At 52.8% G+C, this 23266-nt stretch overlaps 1 protein-coding gene across 1 annotated transcript; it reads right to left on the bottom strand.

Annotated features, from left to right (window-relative positions):
* Positions 1 to 9389: 9389 nt before the first annotated feature.
* LOC133256258 (intestinal-type alkaline phosphatase-like) lies at positions 9390 to 13120 on the bottom strand. The gene is made up of 12 exons (XM_061431217.1): positions 13114 to 13120; positions 12879 to 12977; positions 12684 to 12800; positions 12412 to 12571; positions 12090 to 12280; positions 11838 to 12010; positions 11460 to 11585; positions 11299 to 11371; positions 11070 to 11204; positions 10787 to 10978; positions 10455 to 10571; positions 9390 to 10327 (listed from the first exon to the last, which is right to left on the bottom strand). Exons 1-12 carry the CDS (start codon positions 13118 to 13120, stop codon positions 10032 to 10034), a joined length of 1686 nt encoding a protein of 561 aa, XP_061287201.1. The 3' UTR covers positions 9390 to 10031.
* Positions 13121 to 23266: the final 10146 nt, after the last annotated feature.

Genomic DNA, 23266 nt, shown 5'->3' with positions numbered 1-23266 from the left:
AGGCACCATTTGCAGTGATTTTAGAGCCCCCCAAAATAAAGTCAGCCACTATTTCCACTGTTTCCCCATCTATTTACCATGAAGTGATGGGACTGGATGCCATGATCTTAGTTTTCTGAATGTTGAGCTTTAAGCCAACTTTTTCACTCTCCTCTTAATAATAAATGTTATTACCCTAATAATACGGGCTTCCCAAATAGCTCAGTTGATAAAGAATCTGCCTGCAATGCAGGAGACTCTGGTTCGATTCCTGGATCGGGAAGATCTGCTGGAGAAGGGATAGGCTATCACTCGAGTATTCTGGCCTGGAGAATTCCATGCATTGTAAAGAGGTCACAAAAGAGTCGGACACAATTGATCGACTTTCACTTAACTTTCCCCCTAATAATGGTTTATTTACAAGAAAAACATGAAAATAAAGTGCAAATAAGCTTCATTTATATAATATTATCTAATACAAAACCCAAAACAAAAACCAACCAAACAAAAATACATTAGTTGGTAAGAGAGGCAAGAGTCAGCTTGAAGAGAAGTTGAGAAAAGCCTCTGTACTGTTTCTGATTGCTGTTTTAAGTTTCCAAAAGATCTGAGGATCAGAGGCAAACAAGTTAAAGGAAAAAGACCCGAGGGTGAGTAAAATTCCAAAGCAGTTGATGTTAAAATAGATTATCAGTCCTAATTACAAGGGTCTTTAAAAACAGCTTCTCTGGGCGGAGGATGAAGGAGGTCAGATCCCAAGTATGACAAGAATTCCACGTGGGGGAATTCTGATACTGACTTTGGAGTTGGGGTGGGGCCTCAACACAGGGGACACAGTGGCCTCTGGAAGTTGAGCGGCCCCTCGTTGATAACTAGCAAAGGAGGGGCACTTTGATTCTCCAGCGGAAGGAACAGAATTCAGCCACAACCCCTGAGCTGGGAGAGGAGTCCGGGCCCCAGAGGAGACCCCTCGTTGATAACTAGCAAAGGAGGGGCACTTTGATTCTTCAGCGGAAGGAACAGAATTCAGCCACAACCCCTGAGCTGGGAGAGGAGCCCGGGCCCCAGAGGAGACCCCGGCCGTAGCAGACCTGGACTTCGGCCTTCTGAGGCCCTGAGCAGAGAATCCAGCCATGCTGCGCCCGGACTTCTGACCTGCAGAAACGGGGACAATAAACTTGTGCTGTTTTACATTGCTACGTTTGTGGTGATTTGTTATCTGGTAATAGAAAACCAAGAACCCACATTGGCAGTTCGGGCAGAAGGCCCTGGGACATCCCACTAGGAGGGAGCTTGGTGCCAGGCTGAGGGAGGCCCCAGGTGTGGCTGCTACTTGGGATCTGTGGGTGTGTGCCCACTGCTGGTACCTCTGTGGGGACAGAGCACCTGCCTCGGGCTGTAAGGGGTGGAGGGGAGGCAGACCCTTGGCAGCCAGGGTTCCTGCTTGTGTGTCTGTCTGGGGCTGGGAGCCCTGGCATCCTGTTGTTGTTCAGTCGCTCAATCGTGTCCAACTCTTTGTGACCTCATGGACTGCAGCACACCAGGCTTCTCTGTCCTCCACTATCTCCTGGAGTTTACTCAAATTCATACCCATTGAGTTGGTGATGCCATCCAATCATCTCATCCTCTGTTGTCCCCTTCTCCTCCTACCTTCAATCTTTCCCAGGATCAGGGTCTTTTCCAATGAGTCAGTTCTTTCCATCAAGTGGCCAAAGAATTGGAGCTTTGACTTTAGCATCACTCCTTCCAATGAGTATGCAGGGCTGATTTCCTTTAAGATTGACTAGTTTGATCTCCTTACAGTCCAAGGGACTCTCAAGAGTAGAGAACACAGGAGATCAAACACAGGGTTTGATCCTTGGGTGAAGAAGAGCCCCTGGAGAAGAAAATGGCAACCCACTCCAGGATTCTTGCCTGGGAAATTCCATGGACAGAGGAGCCTGGCAGGCTACAGTCCATGGGGTCCCAAAGTGACTCTTTGGGAGTTAGCTACTGAACAACAAGAAAGAATGAGGAAGAGGAGAAAAGGTAAACATGAGCTGGGTTTGGAATGCAGGGCACCTCCTGAGCCAGAAGCTACAGGTGGGACCTGAAGCCAGAGGGCAGAGTTGCAAGGCTGGGCTACCACCTGGGCACAGCCCCCAGGGAATGGAGCAGAGCTGGAGCAGGGAGGGTGGGCAGGGTGGGCCGTGCTTAGGATAAGAGGAAGGACACCACATAAGGCCAGAATTTGGAGACCAAATGGGTGTGGACAAGATAACCAGTGTCCCACTGTACGGGATGGTGGGCCTAGGGGCTTTTATGTGGAAGACGTGTTTGCCTGTGGGTACAGGGCACTAATCACACAGCTTGTGGCGTCCCATTTTGCTGTTGTTGCTGTTGTTCAGTCCTCAGTCATATCTTGGACTCTTTGGGACTCCATGGACTGCAGCACACCAGGCTTCCCTGTCTTTCACCATCTCCCAGAGCTTGCTCAGACTCATGTCCATTGAGTCAGTGATGCCATCCAACCAGCTCATCCTCTGTCATCCCCTTCTCCTCCTGCCTTCAATCTTTCCCAGCATCAGGGTCTTTTTCAAGAGTCAGTTCTTTGCATCAGGTGGCAAAGTACTGGAGCTTCAGCTTCAGCATCAGTCCTTCCAATGAATATACAGGACTGATTTCCTTTAGGATGGACTGGTTGGATCTCCTTGCTGTCCAAGAGGCTTTCAAGTGTCTTCTCCAACACCACAGTTCAAAAGCATCAATTCTTTAGCAATCAGCCTTCCTTATGCTCCAACTCACACATCCATACATGACAGTTGGAAAAACCATAGCTTTGACTATATGGACCTTTGTTGGCAAAGTGATGTCTCTGCTTTTTAATATGCTGTCTCTATAAAACAAGAATGTATTTATATATCTTTCTAATCAGAGGTAGGGTCCCCCTACCTCTGCCCCTAGCGCTGCCCCCCTTTCCGTCTCTAACCAGCACCCCTGCTGCCCACCCACCCCCCAAACCGGGCATCCAGCTGCCTCCTCTGGGCTTTGCTGTGTCCTGGCATCCTCTTGCTTCTCAGTCAGGGAGTCATTTTGATGAGAGGGGACACTGGACACTGGGAGGCTGAGTGAGAGAGCTGGAAGCCAGATACCCACTACCCTCCACTCACCTCCACTCAGCTCTGCTTTCTGAGGAGGACAGAAGTGCCTGGGAGGCAGGGCTGGTCACTATTGGTGGGCGGTGCATGGGGGTCTAGGACTGAAGGGTCCTGGGCCCAGCCCCTACTCAGCCCCCGTGGGCCCTGGTGGCTGTGCTCAGGCCTGGGGGAGCCTCTAGGCTGGGGGTGGGGGTGAGGTGCTGTACAGAGAGAGGAGATGGAGCCAGGAAGACAGGGCGGCTGGGCCAGGGCAGTTGGGAGGCAGATGAATGGATCAATGGCAGCTGAGCGTGTGCATGAGGGCTGGCTGTGAGGGAGGTCCTATGGCTGACCTGGGAGGGAGGGGGGATGGAGGAGGAGCCGAGGGCCTGGGTCCCCCACCCCCCGGTGGCTGGAGCGGCAGAGTTCCTGGGGAAGCATGTTTACCTTTGTGCCTTTCTGTCGGAAGAGAGTCAGCTCCCTGAGACAATATCCATTTTTATATTTCTTGGAAATTTCACGGCATTCATTTCAGGGAAAATAAAAGCTGTCATTGCTGGAGAAATGATACCAATCATGGCCTGAAAAGGCTGGGAAATTATCCTCCTGGAGACGAAATGTTGAGGGGAAAATGCAGATTAAAACCATAAAGAGACACTGCCCTTCTGTCCTCCATTATGGAATCACAACATTCTACACAACTCCACCTTCCCTAGGCAGAATTAATTTGTTGAAAGAAGAACTCACAGGTAAAAGGAAGACCCTGAGATGCCCAGAGATGGAGGCAGCGAATATCCAAAGTGGTAGTGCAGAGGTGGACACGTGGACAGACAAGGGTCTGGCAGAATGGAGACAGAGGTGGCCAGTAGTGAGGCTGATGAGTAGCCCCAAGGAGGGCACAGGGTGTTAGGTACTTTAGTCCCTGCCTCGCTGTGGTTTTTTATCAGATGGGGCTCCATAGCAGTCTTGGGCTGTCTCTGAGGTTATTATTTTGGTTTTTGTTTCCTGGGTTTTTTTTGTAAATTCTTATGTATGTGTGTATGTGGCTGCATTGGGTCTCAGTTGTGGCACACGGGCTCCACAACGCCCAGGCTGAGCCACAAGGGCCTGGGGGTTTAGTTTCTTTGTGGCATGTGGGATGTTAATTCCTTGACCAGGGATTGAATCCTTGTCCCTTGCATTGTAAGGTGGATTCTTGATCACTGGACCACCAGGGACATCCCTCTCAGGTTGTTTAGGCCAGCCCTGCAAGCTGGAACCATCCAGCCGGCAGTGGAGAGCGGGTGCTTTGTGGGGTGCCCTCCTAAGAAAGTTAGAAGCAGAGAGGATGGGTAGGGTAAGGCAGAGAAAGCAGGGGTTATAGAAACCATACCATTCCTCCAAGAAAACACAAGTTCCTGTATCCCTGTGGGTACAGTGGTGAGCAAATTGAACCTGAAGAAGGGAGTGGGTGGATCAATTCATAGTCCCCAACTTCCAGCCATCCCCCCCAACTCCTAAAGATGGGCTTTTTCATCAGCCTCTAGTCATTGTACACCCCCTGCACACCGTCCCCTTCCCATCAGGGGCTTCCAGAGCAGTTGGTACCAGGGTCAGCCAAGGGTGAGATGGTCCCTTCTTGTAGCAGTATCCGGGGCCCTTTCCCCACCACTGCCAACACTCCAGGTGCCCGCGGGTGGGTGGGGTGGGGGAGGGCTAATAGCAAGAGCAGGAGCTAAAGGGAAGGACCCAGAAAGCCCCTTTTTAAAGTCCACTCTGGTCCAGGCGGTGTGCCAGGAGGTATGGGCACTATTTCAGCTCACCCCCACAGCCTTTCTGCGAGTCCTCCCTGGACGGCGCTCCAGCCCTGTGGGCTGGACTGGCCCACTGGCTTCTTTATTTTCGGTTTGAGGCCCTGCTCAGCATCCTGAGTAGAGGCATAGGGTGGGTCTGCGGAGACTCCTAACCTAGGGTACCAGATGTCTCACTCCTTTCCAGACGCGGCCGAGTCTGGAGTCCTCGAGCCCAGAGCCGGTGCCAGACCCTGGGGAGCATGTTCCGCATCCCCCCACCTCGAGTTGCCGCCGGGATGCAGGCAGGAAGAAGTTGGCGGTGCGGGGGCGGCGGAGGACGGTGGGCGTCCCTCGTCGCCGCCGCACTCCGCCCGGGCTCCGGCTCGGGCTCCGGCTCGGGCTCCGTCTGCGCTGTTTCCGCGCCGCCCGAGCGCGCACCTGCCGGGTAAGTGGCACTCGAACCCGCCGCCGCCGCGGCCACCGTCAGCCACCCCCGCCGCCGCGCCGAACCTCCAGGCTTTGTCTGCGTCCTCGCGGCTCCAGCTCCGGCGGCGGCGGTGACTCGCAGGCTCGGGGCTCGGGCTCCGCGGGCTGCCCGGCGCGACGCGGGAGGCTGCGCACCAAGGGCTCGGGGCGCACCGGGCCAGCTCGCTCTGTGCCGGGGATGAAACTTCGTCCGGGTTCCGGGGAGAACCTGTTGAAGCCGGGAGGGGCCGGGGCAGGGCGCGGGGGGGCGCGAGGACGCGGGACGGAACCGGTTCCGGGTCCTCCAGGGCCGTCGGGGCTTTCTCCCTGATCCAGGGCGGGACGGCGCGCCGGCGCGGGGGCTTGGCAAAGGGACTGGTGAGGGTTCTGGCCATTGAATAGAGAGGACGGGGCCGGGGATGGCTCTGCGGACATCTGCGAGGACAAAGTTTGGTTCTCGAGGCGCCTTCTTGAGCGTCTGGTTCCAGTGCGGAAAGCTGAAGGCGGCTTCAGGGCCCTCACAGACGCCGCACTGACCACACCTCCTTTTCCCGGCCTCCGCTTCCCGCCTCCCCACATCTGGCCTTGGCTGTAGCAGGTCCGGGGCAAGCAATGAAGAGAAACAGCCTTTCACTGACGGCCTACTATGTGCCAAGTCCGGCGCCCGGCGCTTTATTACAGGGGTCTTCCCCAGCCTGCGGCGGGCACGTGTGTGCGGGGACAGGGGACGGTAATGGACGGACAGTGCCTACAGTGGCTGGTGGCCGCTTGGAGCCTTCTCCCTCCCTCCAACCCCGAGTGGCGCAGGGAGGCCAGGCCCCAGACCCACTCGCTGTTGGGGACTCTGGGTGGCCTCCAGCCTTTGGACCTAGGCCTGTGCCCTTCCTCTGGTGTTTGTGAGCCCCTCCCAACCCCAGTACCTCTCTGAGCTTGCTGCTTGGGGGAAGTTTGCTTTGCACAATTTGAGGTATTCTCAATAACAGCAAGAAACTCTCCTGTTTAGAAAGACATTCAAAAACTAAGCTATCCCAACATGAAGACAGACACAGAGAGTTCTTTCCCAGTGATGTTTAAAGTGATGTGCTGTTCCACTAGTATTTTTGATATTTTCCTAAGCAATGATGAATATTTGGAAGGCTCTTTTAAAGTTTCTTACATAATAGCATAAGACAAAAAGCACCTAACACCAGGCAAACATTTATTCTTTCTGCTGCAGTAAAAATGGCAGAAACACTGAACAGAAAATGGTCTTTGGAAAAACCAGAAGGCGTTTCTTCATCAATGATTACTGTTGGAAGATGTAGAAAAAACAGTGCTGTAGATTGAAAAAAAAAAGTGTCACAGCAAATTACCCAGTATGGGAGGAGTAGTTGGCTGAAAGCACAGATGTTTCTACGCATCTCAGCTTAAGGTATTTGCTGGATTCTGTTCCAATAATGAAATACGCAGATCAGATTTTTCTTTTCCTTTTTTCTGTGAGTGAGCCACTAGAGGTAAGATATAGCAGGGAATATATGTTTTCAACAGTTCATCGTTTGTTTAACAAAAACAGTGTTATTTGGGGAGAACTCTGTAAGTGTGCCCACTGATGGAATGGCTACTCCACAGGCTGTGATGTTAAAGGATTCTGGATGATAAAAAGCTGCAGAAGCAGCAGAATCTGCACAGCTCACTCATTGGTCCATCCATGGCCAACCATTGCAGGGAAGATCCAGAAACCTTGAGAGCACATAAACTGCTGTGAGAGCCATCAGTGGTGAAAGTGAAAGTTGCTCAGTCATGCCCGATTCTTTGTGGCCCCATATGGGCTATACAATCCATGGAATTCTCCAGGCCAGAATACTGGAGTGCGTAGCCTTTCCCTTCTTCAACGGAGCTTCCCAACCCAGGGATCGAACCCACGTCTGCTGCATCACAGGCAGATCTTTACCAGCTGAGCTACCAGGGAAGCCCAAGAATACTGGAGTGGGTAGCGTATTCCTGCTTTAGTGGATCTTCCCGACCCAGGAATGGAACCAAGGTCTCCTGCATTGCAGGCCTATTCCTTACTAACTGAGCTATGAGGGAAGCAATTGATGGTGTTAACTTTCTAAAACCAAAATTGTCTGAGTCTAGGAGAAGCTTTATGATAGATACTTGGTAATGATAATGGGGGTGACCATGAGAATGTTCCAGATCAGCCCCACATTATGAGCCATGTTATTGGCAAGGTACTGAAGGGGGCTGGCATGAGTCCTCCTGCCCTCTTTCTTCCTGACTCCTTTCCTTTCTTAAAGACCCATGTGCTGAGAGTTCTTGAGGTGACAAGCACTGTCCATCTTGAGCACCCAATAAAATTTGGAAAAGCATACTTCCCCGGCATCTGCCTCTTCAAGGTCAAGACTTTTAACAAACTGATGCTTGAGAACGTGTCCATGATCTTGTGGTCAACACGGTGTTTGGCTAATAAAATCCCTCATGCCTACATATTTAGAAAAAACTTGGAAACAAAACTTTTTAACATTTAGGTATAATTTATATACCACAAAATTCACCCTTTTCAAGTGTACAGTTCAGTGGTTGTTGGGATATTCAAAGCTGTGCAGAGATCACCATGAATTCCAAAATAATTTGCTTTTAAAACCTGTGGCTTGAAAATGCAGAGTTCCCTTGGGTTTTGAACACATTTATGAAACATAAATGTGTTCATAACTTCCCTGGTGGCTCAGAGGTTAAAGCATCTGTCTGCAACGTGGGAGACCTGGGTTCGATTCCTGGGTTGGGAAGATCCCCTGGAGAAGGAAATGGCAACCCACTCCAGTATTCTTGCCTGGAGAATCCCACAGACGGAGGAGCCTGGTAGGCTACAGTCCATGGGGCCACAAAGAGTCAGACATGACTGAGTGACTAAACAACAACCCAGAGTTTCAGTAAATAGCCCTGAGAGCCTGGCCTTCAAATCGATGTTTTACACTGCTAAATCAAAAGTTTAGTAAATAAGGACGCATACTCAGTTATATTAACATTTCTAGTGAAGGCAAAAGGCTTTCTTGCAACTTTGGAAATGTACAAAGAAATTTGTAAAATTTCTGTGTAAAATTTATTGGAAAATATGGCTGCTTTCACCCTTTTAAATTCTTTGAAATACTTAGGATGAGTTACATACGCAATCAGTGTAGTTTTTTTTGGAGTGGTTGCTCTGGAATGTTTTTAGAGCTCAGAAATATTAGGGACTTCCCTTGTGGTTCAGTGGCTAAGGATCCGACTGCCAATGCAGGGGACAGGGATTGAATCTATGGTCTGGGAAGATCCCACATGCTGTGGAACAACTGAGCCCACAAACTGCAGTTACTGAAGCCCACACACCATAGAGCCTGTGCTCTGCAACAAGAGAAGCCACCACGACAAGCCCTCACACCTCAGCTAGACAGTAGCCCCCACTCACCACTAGGGAGAGGCCGCTAGCAGCAAAGACCCAACACAGCCAGAAGAAAGGAAGAAATGTGAAACTTTCACTTGTACTTCCTCTCTGGTTCCCCAGCTCCCACCTCTGCCCCATGCCCACCCCATCCATTAGCTTTCAAACAAAAACACAGCTTCCCTGTCCTTCACTACCTCCCCAAGCTTGCTTAGACTAATGTCCAGTGACTTGATGATTCCATCCAACCATCTCATCCTCTGTCACTCCCTTCTCAGTAGCCAGCATGATATTTTCTAGAATCTTCCAGTCCTGTTATGTCCATGTTATGTTCACAGCCTTCCATTCCTCTCCCACATTCTGGATGAAGTTTCTGCTCCTCCCCCATCCTCCCATTCCCTCAGCTTTGACCTTTACCTGCTCTGCTCCTCCCAACTGGTCCCCGTGCTGGCCCCCTTGGGGCCCCTGCACCGCTGTCCTGCATTGCTCCCACCCTCACCGCCTTTGGTCTTTGCTCAGTGTCAGCCTCTCATCAGCCCCTCGCTGACTTCCTGATGTGAATCACCACGCCCCTCACACAGACACACACTCTGTGCCCCACCTGCTAAGGGCTTTTCTTCCCACAAGTATCACTGCTGCATCACACTTGGAACAGTTTATTTGAGGGCTGCTTCCTCCCTCCCAGGAGGGCGGGGCCTCTGTCCCCACCCCCAGCTCTCCCGCTGCTCCTGGGATCTCCCAGGGGCACCGGGGCCACCCTCACAGCAGCTGAGACCTGGGACAAGTCTCCTCTCCTCTGTGTCGCTGTCTCTCTGTAAAGATACCGCTGGGTTCCTAGAAGGGGCTGCTGAAGACTGTGTTGAGGGCCGCCTGGCACTCCTGGCCCCAGATGTCTCTTTGGCCAGCGAGGTACCCACAGAGTGGGTTCCAGGAGGATGGAAGCCACAACTCCGCGGAAGCCACGCCTCCTGGAAGTCAGGCAATCAGAAGACACGCCTCCCGGAAGCCCCCAGTGGGGGTCTCGTAGGCTCTGGTCCGCTGTGGGGAACTGGTCCGCTGTGGGGAACACCTCTGGTGCCAGCCTGGTCCTCAGGCAGGGCTATTGGGTGGGGAGAAGAGACTGGGTGGTCTGAGGCCCTGCCTGCAATATCCTCGAATATGGGGCAGCTCCTCAAAATAGCTGAGGCCACTGAGGTCTGGGGCACTGAGGACTGCTCTCACAGGAAAGTCAGGACCTCAACCTCCAGGGTGTTTTGGGTCCATCAAGGTTGGGGGCGGGGAGGAAGCCCGGGTGGGTGGGCCTCAGTGCAGGGTGGGCACCAGCAGCAGCAGCAGGGCCCCGGCCAGCAGTGCCAGTGAGGATGGGCAGGCAGCCTGGTGGGCGGTGTCCGAGGGACCGCTATGGGGGTGAGGGTGGCAGTCGGTGGTGTAGGGCTCCACGCAGGCAGCAAAGGCCATGACATGCGCCACGAAGGTCTGCTCCTGCACGCCGTGCACCAGGTGTGCCCACGGGCCTCGTGCAAACACTGCCACGTCCTCACCGGCGTGGGTCTCGCTGTCTAGGGGCACTGCGGATTGCTGCTGGTACTCGGGGTCCGCTGAGAGGAGAGAGGTGGTTCAGGGAAGGAAGGGAGGCGACCTCCACTTCCCAGGAGTTCCGGAGTAGGGTCTTCCCCTCCTCCCATCCCCCCGTCTTGCTCCCCAGGGCCCACCCATTGCACTCACTGCTCTCCTTTTCATTCACATCAGGTCGTGGGCCCACGTCCAACCGGTACCCCGGACCATTGCCATATAGGAGGGAGGTGTAGGACTTGCCATCTTTGGCCTTGCCATCGGCCAGCCCTGCAAGGGAGAGGGGACCCTGTTATCACACTGACCCCAGCTTTCGGGGCACCTCCTGTATGCTGAGCGAGGCACCTCTTGTGTGTTCACTGGTTTAATCCTTACCAGAGTGAAGTGGGGCAGTTACTATTATTACTCCAATTGGCAGAACTGGTTCAGAACACTTTGTGCCAGGTAACTTAAGAGCAAGGACCTGCCACTCTCTGTGGGATTACCGAAAATGGAGGTCCCACGAAGTGGGTAGCCACCGAAAGTGAAGACATGAGAGTGGTCGGCGGTGACAAGGGTCAGTGTGTCTGCTTCACTGGTGAGCTGGCTAGCCTTGGCGATGGCATTGTCGAACATGATTGTCTCATTCAGCGCCCAATAAGCTGTGTTTGCATGATGTCCATGGTCAATGCGGCCTCCTGCAAGAAAGTCATGTGGAAGGTGAGTGATGCCAGACCCACCCTGAGTGCAGCCCCTTCCCCCTCTGATCCACAAGGAGCTGCCACTCACCCTCCACGAAGAGGAAGAAGCCCCGAGGGTTTCTACTCAACACTCTCAGGGCTGCCTCCGTCATCTCCTCCAGGGATGGGTCCGTGGTGTGGTCTCTGAAGATTTCATAGGCCATTTCTCCTGGCTGAAAGAGGCCTATTGGAAATGGGACCAATGGTGACCCTCAAGCTGGGGATGGGGGGCCCATGGCACCCATCCTGGGCAGGTGTGGGTGGGGTGGGGTCGTTACCCATGAGGTGTGTTACACTGGAGTCATCGGCCGCCTTAAGGAGCTCCGTGCGGTTCCACACATATTGGGCTCCCTGGGAGGGCAGAACCAGGCCTCAGTCCATTAGCCCGACACCCCAGGCCCAGCCCCGCTGTACCCCCGCACCCATGAGCCCCCATCACCTGGTACTTGGCCTGCCACTCCTGCACCAGGTTCCGCTTGTCCTTCCGGACTCCATTGTCATCTGGGTATTCAGGGTCTGGGGTCCCCGCAGGAAACATGTACTTTCGGCCTCCACCCAGGATCACCTGGGACCAGAGATTAGGGCAGATGGGTTCAGGGCCTGGCTGGCCCTTTACTCACCCCCCCTCACACAGTCCCTGCCTCCCCAATCAGGTCTGTGGGATGGTTTGTCCCCACCAGTTAACTTCTACAGGGTGACCCCCACCCCCACCAACAGAGACCCTGCGAGACCCCAGGACTGTGGGTTGCCTGGAACTGTATTGAGAGTGTATCCCACCCCCTCTGCCCAGCCTCGCCCTGTGCCCATCATGTCGCACATCAATGTCCATGTTGTAGACGAGCTGAGTGGCGATGTCCAGGCAGCCATACATCTGTGCATCGGGAGGCAGGTCAGCGTCAGAGAACCAGTCTCGATTCACAGTGTGCGCGTAGGCCCCGGCTGGGGATGCATCCTGCACCCTGGTGGTGGTCACCACTCCCACGGACTTCCCTGAGGGTGGCAGAGGTCACGGTGGGCCACCAAGGTCTCTGAGCCTGTCCCTGCCCAAGAAACTGACCCCCAAGCCCACCTGCTTTCTTGGCCCGGTTTATCACAGACGTGACCTCATTCCCACGTGTCGTGTTGCACTGGTCGAAGCGGGCGGCTGCACTTACACCAATGGTCCTCATGTTGGTCTTGACCCCACACAGGTAGGCGGTGGTCGTGCCTGCACTGTCGGGCACATCTCTGTCCACGTTGTATGTCTGGGGGCAGAGACGCCTTTAGCTCTGCTGGGGTAGACACCCAGCTCCTGAGCCAGGCCCTGGGCCCATCCTTACAGCCCCCAGCCCCTATCTCAGCCCCCAGCCCTCCTGGGGCTTTCCCTCCTACCCTGCTCCCTAGGCCCACACCCACCCCTCTGGTGTAGACCACCCTGAGGCCACTTGGCCCTTACTTTGGACAGAGCCAGGTATGGGAACTGGTCCATGGCCAGGGGTGTCTCAGGTCCCGGCTTGCCAGCCATCTGCCCCTTTAGGATCCGAGCGGCTGTCACCGTGGAAACCCCCATCCCTGAAGGTACACAGTGTCAGGTCTGAGTCCCTGGGGCCAGCCTGGGTCAGCCGGCAGCCCAGGATTCCAGGGTTGTGGGGAGACAGGGTGTGGACCGACCTAGCGCACTCACCATCGCCCAAGAAGAGGATGACATTCTTGGCGGCTGTCTGGATGGGCTGCAGCTTCTTAGCCACGTCAAGAGCCTGGGCTGCCTGGCGGTTCCAGAAGGCGGGGTCTTCTTCCTCAACTGCTCAAGGGGAGAGTGGAGGTCAGGTCAGCCTGGAGCCACCCACTCTGAGTAGGGCGCCAGGAGTCACCTGATTACCTGGGACAAGGCCGAGGGAGAGCTGTAGCTGCAGGCCCAGCAGCAGCAGCACGCAGGCCCCCTGCATGGCTGTGTGATGGTGGAGGGTCAGGATGGGACCTACGGAGGCCGGGTCTCAGGCAAGGCTGGGACACCAGGTTACAAGCTGCAGCACTGGCTGCCCGGGCTTAAATCCCTGCTATAAAAGTCTCCGTGTACCTCCCAGTGCCCCAGGTAACCACACCCTGTCCCTTACCTGCCATATGACTTTGAGACCTGTTGCCAGAGGGACGTGGTGGGTGTGGCTGAGCCAGCAGGAGTCCTGAGGATTCCTCATAGGATGGTCCCCAGGTGTCTCTTCAAGATGGGGTGGGGATTAGGGTGCAGATGACTTAGGCCTGAGGAACACTTTCAAGGTCTTGACTGAGGCTCCTCCCGTCCCTCTGCTCACCAAGTCCTGTGGGAGAACCATCTCTCCTTCCTTCTCATGTATATTTTCTGAGCCTCAGCATTGGTTCTGGGTGCTGAGGGAGGTGTACTTGGAAGCACAGAGCCTGGGCTTGGGGCCCTAGGTTTGGTTTCCTGAGGCGGAGAGACACTCTACTTCTCAGCAGGCTTGATCTGGACCGGTGGGGTGGGCACTGGGCTAGATGGGGCCCCTCTGTCATGGAGAAGGATGGGGCTAGAGGTGACAGCAGAGTGGGGGCCTTGTCTTTGTCTTAATTACTGAAGGCCAGACCGGATGAGCACTGATGTTTGTGTGTAGTCAGTCAGTTCAGTTGCTCAGTCGTGTCCGACTCTTTGCCACCCCATGGACTGCAGCATGCTGGCCATCACTGACTCCCTGAGTTTGCCCAAACTCATGTCCATCAAGTCAGCGATGCCATCCAACCATCTCGTCCTCTGTCATCCCCTTCTCCTGCCTTCAATCTTTCCCAGCATCAGGGTCTTTTTCAATGAGTCAGTTCTTCACATCAGGTGGCAAAGTACTGGAGTTTTGGCTTCAGCATCAGTCCTTCCAATGAATATACAGGACTGATTTCCTTTAGGATTGACTGGTTTGATCTCCTTGCGGTCCAAGGGACTCTCAAGAGTCTTCTCCAATACCAAAGCTCAAAAGGATCATTTCTTCGGTACTCAGCTTTCTTTATGGTCCAACTCTCACATCCATACATGACTACTGGAAAAACCATAGCTTTGACTGGACAGACCTTTGTCAGTAAAGTAATACCTCTGCCTTTAATATGCTGTCTAGGTTAGTCATAGCTTTTCTTCCAAGGAGCAAGCGTCTTTTAATTTCATGACTGCAGTCACCATCTGAAGTTATCTTGGAGCCCAAGAAAATAAAGTCTGTCACTATTTCCATTGTTTTCCGATCTATTTGCCTTGAAGTAATGGGACCAGAAGGAAATGGCAACCCACTCCTATATTCTTGCCTGGAAAATCCCATGAATGGAGGAGCCTGGCAGGCTACAGTCCATGGGGTCACAAAGAGTCAGACACGACTGAGCAACTTCACTTCACAATGGGACCAGATGCCATGATCTTCGTTTTTTGAATGTTGAGTTTTAAGCCAGCTTTTTCACTCTCCTCTTTCACTTTCATCAAGAGGCTCTTTAGTTCCTCTTTGCTTTCTGCCTTAAGGGTGGTATAATCTGCATATCTGAGGTTGCTGATATTTCTCCCTGTTAGTGTGTTCAGATCAGATCAGATTAGATCAGTCGCTCAGTCGTGTCAGACTCTTTGCAACCCCATGAATCGCAGCACGCCAGGCCTCCCTATCCATCACCAACTTCCGGAGTTCACTCAGATTCATGTCCATCGAGTCAGTGATGCCATCCAGCCATCTCATCCTCTGTCGTCCCCTTCTCTTCTTGCCCCAAATCCCTCCCAGCATCAGAGTCTTTTCCAATGAGTCAACTCTTCGCATGAGGTGGCCAAAGTACTGGAGTTTCAGCTTTAGCATCATTCCTTCCAAAGAAATCCCAGGGCTGATCTCCTTCAGAATGGACTGGTTGGATCTCCTTGCAGTCCAAGGGACTCTTAAGAGTCTTCTCCAACACCACAGTTCAAAAGCATCAATTCTTCGGCACTCAGCCTTCTTCACAGTCCAACTCTCACATCCATACATGACCATAGGAAAAACCATAGCCTTGACTAGATGAACCTTTGTTGGCAAAGTAATGTCTCTGCTTTTGAATATGCTATCTAGGTTGGTCATAACTTTCCTCCCAAGGAGTAAGCGTCTTTTAATTTCATGGCTGCAGTCACCATCTGCAGTGATTTTGGAGCCCAGAAAAATAAAGTCTGACACTGTTTCCACTCTTTGCCCATCTATTTCCCAAGAAGTGATGGGACCGGATGTCATGGTCTTCGTTTTCTGAATGTTGAGCTTTAACCCAACTTTTTCACTCTCCACTTTCACTTTCATCAAGAGGCTTTTTAGTTCCCCTTCACTTTCTGCCATAAGGGTGGTGTCATCTGCATATCTGAGGTTATTGATATTTCTCCCAGCAATCTTGATTCCAGCTTGTGTTTCTTCCAGTTCAGCATTTCTCATGATGTACTCTGCATATAAGTTAAATAAACAGGGTGACAATATACAGCCTTGACGTACTCCTTTTCCTATTTGGAACCAGTCTGTTGTTCCATGTCCAGTTCTAACTGTTGCTTCCTGACCTGCATACAGGTTTCTCAAGAGGCAGGTCAGGTGGTCTGGTATTCCCATCTCTTGAAGAATTTTCCACAGTTTTTTGTGATCCACACAGTCAAAAGTTAGTGTGTTAGGTGCCTGTAAAGGGCCAGCAGGGGTGGGTCCAGTGCTCAGTACATGACATTGACCTCCTCTTCTTTAGACAGATAGATGGAAGGCAGGGGTGAGTCTATTCTCTCCACAGGTCATTCACACACTCACAAGTGTAGCTCATCATAAGGAGCTAAGAGGTTTCAGTAACCCCAGGTCAGGTTCAAAAGCATTCCTCCCATCTGGCAATCCCAATTGTGGCTGTGTATCCTCAAGAATTGAAAGCAGGATCTGGAAGAGGTATTTGCACACCCATGTTTGTAGCAGCATTATTCACAGTAACCAAGAGGTGCAGGCATCCTCAACCATCCACAGCAGACAAATGGATCAACAAAGTGTGATACAGTTATACAATGGAGTATTATGCAACCTTAGAAAGGAAGGAGTCTGATATTTTCTACACCATGAATGAACCTTGTAGACATGATGCTCAGTGAAAAAAAAACACTCACAAAAAAGACAAATGCTATGTGATTCTACTTCACTAGGTAGCTCTAGTAGTCAAATGCATAGAAATAGAAAGTTGGATGGTGGCCTCCCGGAACTGGGAGGAGGGGACTGGGGACTTGTTTAACGGATACAGACTTTCAGTTTTCAAGATGAAAAAGTTCTGGAGATCTGTGGCCAACTATATGAATAGACAGCACTACTGAACTGGGTCATAAGAATGGTGAAGAAGATAACTTTTTTCTCCCTTTTTAAGTTTTCATTTTTTTCCTGCATAGCCAGACATTCAGGATCTTAGTTTCTCCAGAAAGGATGGAACCTGCCCTAAGTGGTGGAAGTGGAGAATCTTAACCCCTAGACCACAGGTTAAGTCCCAAGATGGTGAAATTTACTTTTTTTTTTTTTTAAAATCAGAAATTTTTTTTGGACTTGCCTGGTGGCACAGTTGGTAACATCCACCCGCCTGCCAGTGCCCGGGACGCAGGTTCGATCCATGATCCGGGAAGATTCCACGTGCCCTGGAGCAACTAAACCTGGGCGAGACAGCTACTAAGCCTGTACTCTAGTGCCTATGAGTCACAACTACTTAGGCTGTGCTCCACAACTACTGAGGCTTGCCCCTCTAAAGCCTTGGAGCCCCAAATAATTCATCCCAGTGATGCAATTACTGACGCTTTCCCACCCTAAAGCTGGCAAGTCATAACTGGAGCTTGCTCCACTACAGCCTGTGATCTGCAAGAAGAGAAGTCACTGCAATGAGAAGCCTGTGCACCGCAACTAAAGAGCAGGCCCCACTCCCTGCAACTAGAGACAGCCTGTGTGCAGCAAGGAAGACACAGCACAGCCTATAATATACAAATAAATACGGGATTCCCAGGTGGTGCTAGTGGTAAAGAACCCACTTGCCAATGCAGGAGACCTAAGAGACACGAGTTCGATCCTTGGATCAGGAAGACCCCCTGGAGGAGGAAATAGCAACCCCCTCCTGTATTTTTTGCCTGGAGATCCCAAGGCAAGAGGAGCCTGGGAGAGGTGGGGGGCAGCCTATGGTTCATAGGGTTGCAAAGAGTTGGACACCACTAAAGGGACTTAGCGTGCAGGCAAATAAATACAGAAGTGTGTACATGTCCAAAAAAAATTTCTTTTCCAAAGAAAAAATTCCTTCCTACAAGCCCTGCCCACCCCAGGGGACCTTGGTAGCCCCCTGCCCAGCGTGCCCTCCCCTCAGGCAGAGCCTCTGGGCTCCTCCTCCCTTGACCTGCTGTTCACTCATTCAGCACGCTGACCCAGGGTATCCTCTACTTACCCTCTAGAGCAGGAGTCCCAAACCCTTCCAGACTGAGGACTGGTACCTCCCATTAGGTCAGTGGTGGAATTTGATAAGAAATAAAGAGCACAATAAAATGTAATGCACTTGAATCATCCTGAAACCATCCCCCTTCTTTCTAGTTTGTGGAAAGTTTATCTTCCAGGAAACTGGTCCCTGGTGCCTAAAAGGTTGGAGACCCCTGCTTTAGAGGACCTGCCTGCTGGGGGTGGGGGGCATCATTGCTGCCTCTGTCCCCCATCCCACAGCTGCCTCTGTCCCCCTCATAGTCCTGTGCTCAGAAATTTTTTGGCTAAAGGTCAGGAGGAACTAACTCCTGGGCAGGCCCTTAATTAATTGATTGATTCTTTTGACCAGTCCATAGCTTAAATTTTTGTTACTCCAAGATTCGTCTTCAGTCCAGTATATTCCCTGTCCCTTTGTTAAATGTGAGTTTTTGACATGAAATGACTGTAGATTCACACGTGGTTTTAAGAAGCAATACAGACATCCCTTGCATGCTTTCTCCAATCTTCTCTGATGGTATAACTCACAGATTTTCACATTTCTGTTCAGGGCCAGCCGTTTTACCTGCACTTACTTGCGTTTGTGTGGATTCTGTACCATCTGTCACATGTGTGGGTTCATGTAAACACACCAGAATCAGGACACTGAACAGCTCCAACCCCCAGGGCCCTTTATAACCACCCTGCCCTCTGTCCCTAACAGCTTCCTGTGCTCCTAAAATGTCATTTTAGGGACTCCCTCTTGGTCCACTGGTTAAGACTCCACACTTCCACTGCCAGCGGTGGATGTTCCATACCTGGCCTTTGAACTAAGTAAGATCCTGCATGCTACATGGTGCAACCAAAAAATAAATAAAACCCTGTCATTTCAAATAAGTTACAGGAATGGAATTGCCCAGTCTTTGGGAATGGTCTTTTTTTCCTAATTCCTAAGTCTCAGCCTAATTCTTTGGGGATTTAGTGGAACAAGGCTCAGTAGTTGACACCTTGTATATGGGGTTGAGTGGACCCTAGGCCGTGTTTAACCATTTACATGTGGAAGGACCTCTGGGTGGATTCCAGGTTTGGCTGTTGTAAATAAAGCTGCTGTGGGAATTCCCTGGAGGTCCCGGGGTTAGGGATGGATGTTTTTGCTATTGTGGGCCTGGGTTCAATTCCTGGTCAGGGAACTAAGATCTTGCAAATTGTGCAAGAATGCCAAAGGAGAGAGAAAAAAGAAAAACAGCACAAATCTTCACTTACAGGTATGAGCATTCCATTTCATTGCATTTTTTTGGGGTATATGCTTAAGAGTGCAATTGCTAGGTCATATGGTTGCTGTGTGTGTAGCTGTTTTTTTTTTTAGGATCTCACCTCCCCCCAACACCTTCCCCGGAAAAAAAAAAAAAACCTGCTAAACTGTTTTGTCGACTGGCTGCACAACTTTGCATTCCTACTTGCAATGTATGAGGAAGTCAGTTTTTCTCTGTTCACACCACTTGGTGTTGCCACTGTTTTTAATTTTAGTCATTCTGATAGGTATGGAGTATTTATTTACTTTGGCTGCCCTGGGTCTTTGTTGCTGAGCATGGACTTTCTGTGGTTGCCGTGATCAGGGACTCCTTTCTAGTTGCAGTGGGATGGCTTCTCATTGTGGTGACTCCTCCCTGTTGCAGAGCACAGGCTCTCAAGAGCTGGCTCAGACGTTGTGGGACTAGGACTTGGTTGCCATGCAGCATGTGGGAACTTCCTGGATGAGAGATTGAATCCAGGTTCCCTGCCTTGGCAGAAGGATTCTTAGCCACTGGACCACCAGGGAAGTCCCTAAAGTTTCTTTGAATATTATTCTTATAATGACATTAAGTGATCAGGAGCTATGATCCTTCTCAGTTTCTTAGGAATTTTCTCCTGTGCCTGAGTGGGACTGAAGACCAAATACAAACCACGTGTCACTTGCAGTAAACAAAGGGTGTTTGTTCAAGTTCCTACCAGGGCACCTGGCTCCCTACTCTGGGCCTGAGTCACCTGAGTGAGATGAGAGCCTGTTACACTCCCTCTCCTGGGGCCCAGGGATAACCAGGCAGCAGGCAGCATGGCTTCTGCTCTGCAGTAAGAGATAACACCTCCGGTCTTGTACTCTGGGGTTATGGATGCCTGGGAGGCCAGGCCAGCTCCATGGAGCCTGCTCTGTGTGGGATAGTTGTTCCAGTCTCCCTGTTCTCTGGGAAGAAGGCCTTGTCCTGTGGGTCTCAGCCGGAGCTCAGCACCCTCTATCATTTTCCACATTTGCCACCCTGGGCTCTCTGGGCCATGTCTCAGCCCCCACTGTAGGCACTGTCAGCAGGGGACAATGCTGAGCTCCTTGCAGCACCAGGGCATCCATGGGGGTGGGGAGGGAATGCCTTCTGCCCTCTTCCTGCCCTCTGAATCTCAGGATGTTCCCCTGGAGACGTAGTGACAGTCCTGCCACTCAGATGAGAGTAGGGCAGCAGCTGGGAACAGAAAGGCTTTGAAGATCTGGAACCAACCCACTCCTTCCCCAAACTTTGCAGAAATGGAGGCTGTCTTTCTAGGGCAAGTGCTCCTTGGGCCCGCATGTCCACCTCTCATTTCTGTCTCCCACCAGCCCCGTAGGAGTGGTATGAATGTCCCCACAGGAACTGGCATGCAAGAAGCAAACACAAGCTTATAGTGAAAGTAGTGAAAGCCACTCAGTCGTGTCTGACTCTTTGCAACCCCATGGGCTATACAGTCCATGGACTTCTCCAGGCCAGAATCCTGGAGTGAATAGCCTTTCCCTTCTCCAGGGGATCTTCCCAACCCAGGGATCAAACCCTGGTTTCCCACATTGCAGGAGGATTCTTTACCAGCTGAGCTGCCAGGGAAGGCCTTTTTCTTGAGGGCCACATCTAGTGGAACTCATGGGACCAAGGAGGTGACGAGCCACCAGATGACCACATGGGCATCAGGCAGGGAGGTAGGAAGGATGAGCACTGGGGCTGGAGACTGTCTCTCTGTTTTCAGAGAAGGTGAAAGCCTGGCTTTGGGGGGAGGGGAAAACTGCAATTTGGTCCAGCTGCTGGCCTCACCTGGCCCTGCTGACCCCCTCGGGGCCCCTGCACCGCTGTCTTTCTGCGTTGCTCCTGCCCTCACCACCTTTGGTCTTTGCTCAGTGTCAGCCCTTCATCAGCCCCTCCCTGACCTCCTGACGTGAATCACACCCCCACATACCCACACACAGACACAGACTCTGTGCCCCCATCTAAGGGCTTTTCTTCCCACGCGTATCACTCCTGTATCACACTTAGTACAGTTTATTTGAGGGCTGCTTCCTCCCTCCCAGGTGTGCGGGGCCTGTGTCCCCATCCCCAGCTTCCCCGCTTCTCCTGGGATGCCCCAGCCTGGAAGGGGCACCGGGGGGCCACCCTCACAGCAGCTGAGGGACCTGGGATGAGTGTCTTCTTCTCTGTGTCACTGTCTACTCTCTGTAATGGTACCGCTGGGTTTCTAGGAGGGGCTGCTGAGGATTCTGTGTCAAGGGCCCCAAGACTGTCCTGGCCCCAGACGCCTCCTTGGCCGGCCAGGTGCCCACAGATTAGGTTCCAGGAGGACAGGGAGCCACAGCTCCCCGGAAGCAACAGCTCCCCGGAAGCCATGCAACCAGAAGCTGCACCTCCCAGAAGCCGCCACCTCGGGTCGGGTAGGTCCTGGCCCCCTGGGGGACACCACTGGTGCCAGCCTGGTCCTCAGGCAGGGCTCCTAGGTCAGAAAATACTGGGTGGTCTGAGCCCTGGTCTTTCCTGGGGTCTGGAGCGGATCTGCACAAAATGTGAGGCCACCGAGATGGGGGCACTGAGGACTGTGGGTATTACAGGAAAGTCAGACCTCAGCTTCCAGGTGGTTCGGGTCCACTGAAGATTCCAAGCAGGGGATCAGGAGACCCCTAGGCCTGGGCCGGTCGGGGGGTCAGTGCAGGGCAGGCACCAGCAGCTGCAGCAGGACCCCAACCAGCAGTGCCAGTAAGGATGGGCAGGCAACCTGGTGGGCAGTGTCCATGGGGCTGGTGGGGGGCTGAGGGCGGCAGTCCATGGTGTAGGGCTCCACGCAGGCAGCAAAGGCCATGACATGTGCCACGAAGGTCTGCTCCTGCACGCCGTGCACCAGGTGTGCCCACGGGCCTCGTGCAAACACTGCCACGTCCTCACCGGCGTGGGTCTTGCTCCATAGGGGCACTGCGGCTTGTTGCTTGTAGTTGGGGTCCACTGGCAGGAGGGAGGGGATTCAGGGTGGGAAGGAGGTGGCCATGACCTCGCCTGAGCTCCAGGCCTGAGTTCTCCCCTCTTGCCATCCCCTGCACCCCCAGGGCCCACCCAATGCACTCACTGCTCTCGGTTTCATCCACATCAAGTTGTAAGCCCCAGTACAGTTGGAGTCCAGGGCCATTTCCATAAAGGAGGGAGGTGTAGGATCCACCGACATTGGCCTTGCTATCAGCCAGCCCTGCAGGGTGGAGGGGACCCCGTGATCACACTGACCCCAGTCTTTGGGGCGCCTCCTCTGTTGCTGAGCCCAAGTACTTCTTGCCTGCTCACTGACTTAATCCTCACCAGAGCTCAGAAGAGCAGTTGGTATTAATATTCCCCCAGTTGGCAGATAAGGGGACTGGCTCAGAGCACATTGTGCCAGGTAATTTTGGGCAAGGACCTGCCAGTCTCCATGGGATTACCGAAAATGGAGGTCCCACGAAGTGGGTAGCCACCAAAAGTGAAGACATGGGAGTGGTCGGCGGTGACAAGGGTCAGTGTGTCTGCTTCACTGGTGAGCTCGTTAGCCTTGGCAATGGCATTATCAAACATGACCGCCTCAGTCAGCGCCCAATAAGCTATGTTTGCATGATGTCCATGGTCAATGCGGCCTCCTGCAAGAAGGTCGTGAAAGATGGGTGATGCCAAGCCGACCCTGAGTGCTACCCCTTTCCCCTTGATCCACAAGGAGCTGCCGCTCACCCTCTACGAAGAGGAAGAAGCCCCGAGGGTTTCTGCTCAGCACTCGCAGGGCCGCCTCTGTCATCTCCTCCAGGGATGGCTCCTTGGTGGTGTCTCAGTCGATGTTATAGGCCATGTCTCCTGGCTCAAAGAGGCCTGTGGGAAATGGGACCAGTGGTGACCTGCAAGCTGGGGATGGGGGTGGGGGGCCCGTGGCACCCTTCCTGGGGAGGACAGTGGGGGGGGTGGGGTTACCCATGAGGTGTGTTACACTGGAGTCATTGGCCGCCTAAAGGAGCACCGTGCGGTTCCACACATACTGGGCTCCCTGGGAGGGCAGAACCAGGCCTCAGCCCTGCTGTACCCCCCGCACCCGTGAGCCCCCATCACCTGGTGCTTGGCCTGCCGCTCCTGCACCAGATTCCACTTGTCCTTCCGGACTCCGTTCTGTCTGCTATATTCTGGGTATTCAGGGTCTGGGGTCCTCTCAGGAAACATGTACTTTCGGCCTCCACCCAGGATCACCTGGGGCCAGAGGTTAGGGCAGGTGGGTTTGGGGCTGGCCCTTGGCTCTGCCTTCACACAGCCCCTAACTCTATCCACCAGGTCTGTGGGATGGCCTGTCCCCACCTGTACCTCCTACATGGTTACCTCCCCGCATTCTGGCAAACACACAGAGACTCTGCAAGACCCCAGACTGTGGGTTGCCTAGGACTGGGACATGTGTTCCACCATCTCTTCCCAGCCCCGCCCTTCGCCCCTCATGTCACAACTCACGTCAATGTCCATGTTGTAGACCAGCTGTTTGGCGATGTCCTGGCAGCCCTCCCTCTTGGCCTGGGCAGGCATTTGAGCATCAGAAT

The sequence above is a fragment of the Bos javanicus genome, chromosome 2 (assembly GCF_032452875.1).
Source record: "Bos javanicus breed banteng chromosome 2, ARS-OSU_banteng_1.0, whole genome shotgun sequence".
NCBI classification, from domain to species: domain Eukaryota; kingdom Metazoa; phylum Chordata; class Mammalia; order Artiodactyla; family Bovidae; genus Bos; species Bos javanicus.
This window is presented reverse-complemented; position numbering and strand designations above follow the sequence as displayed.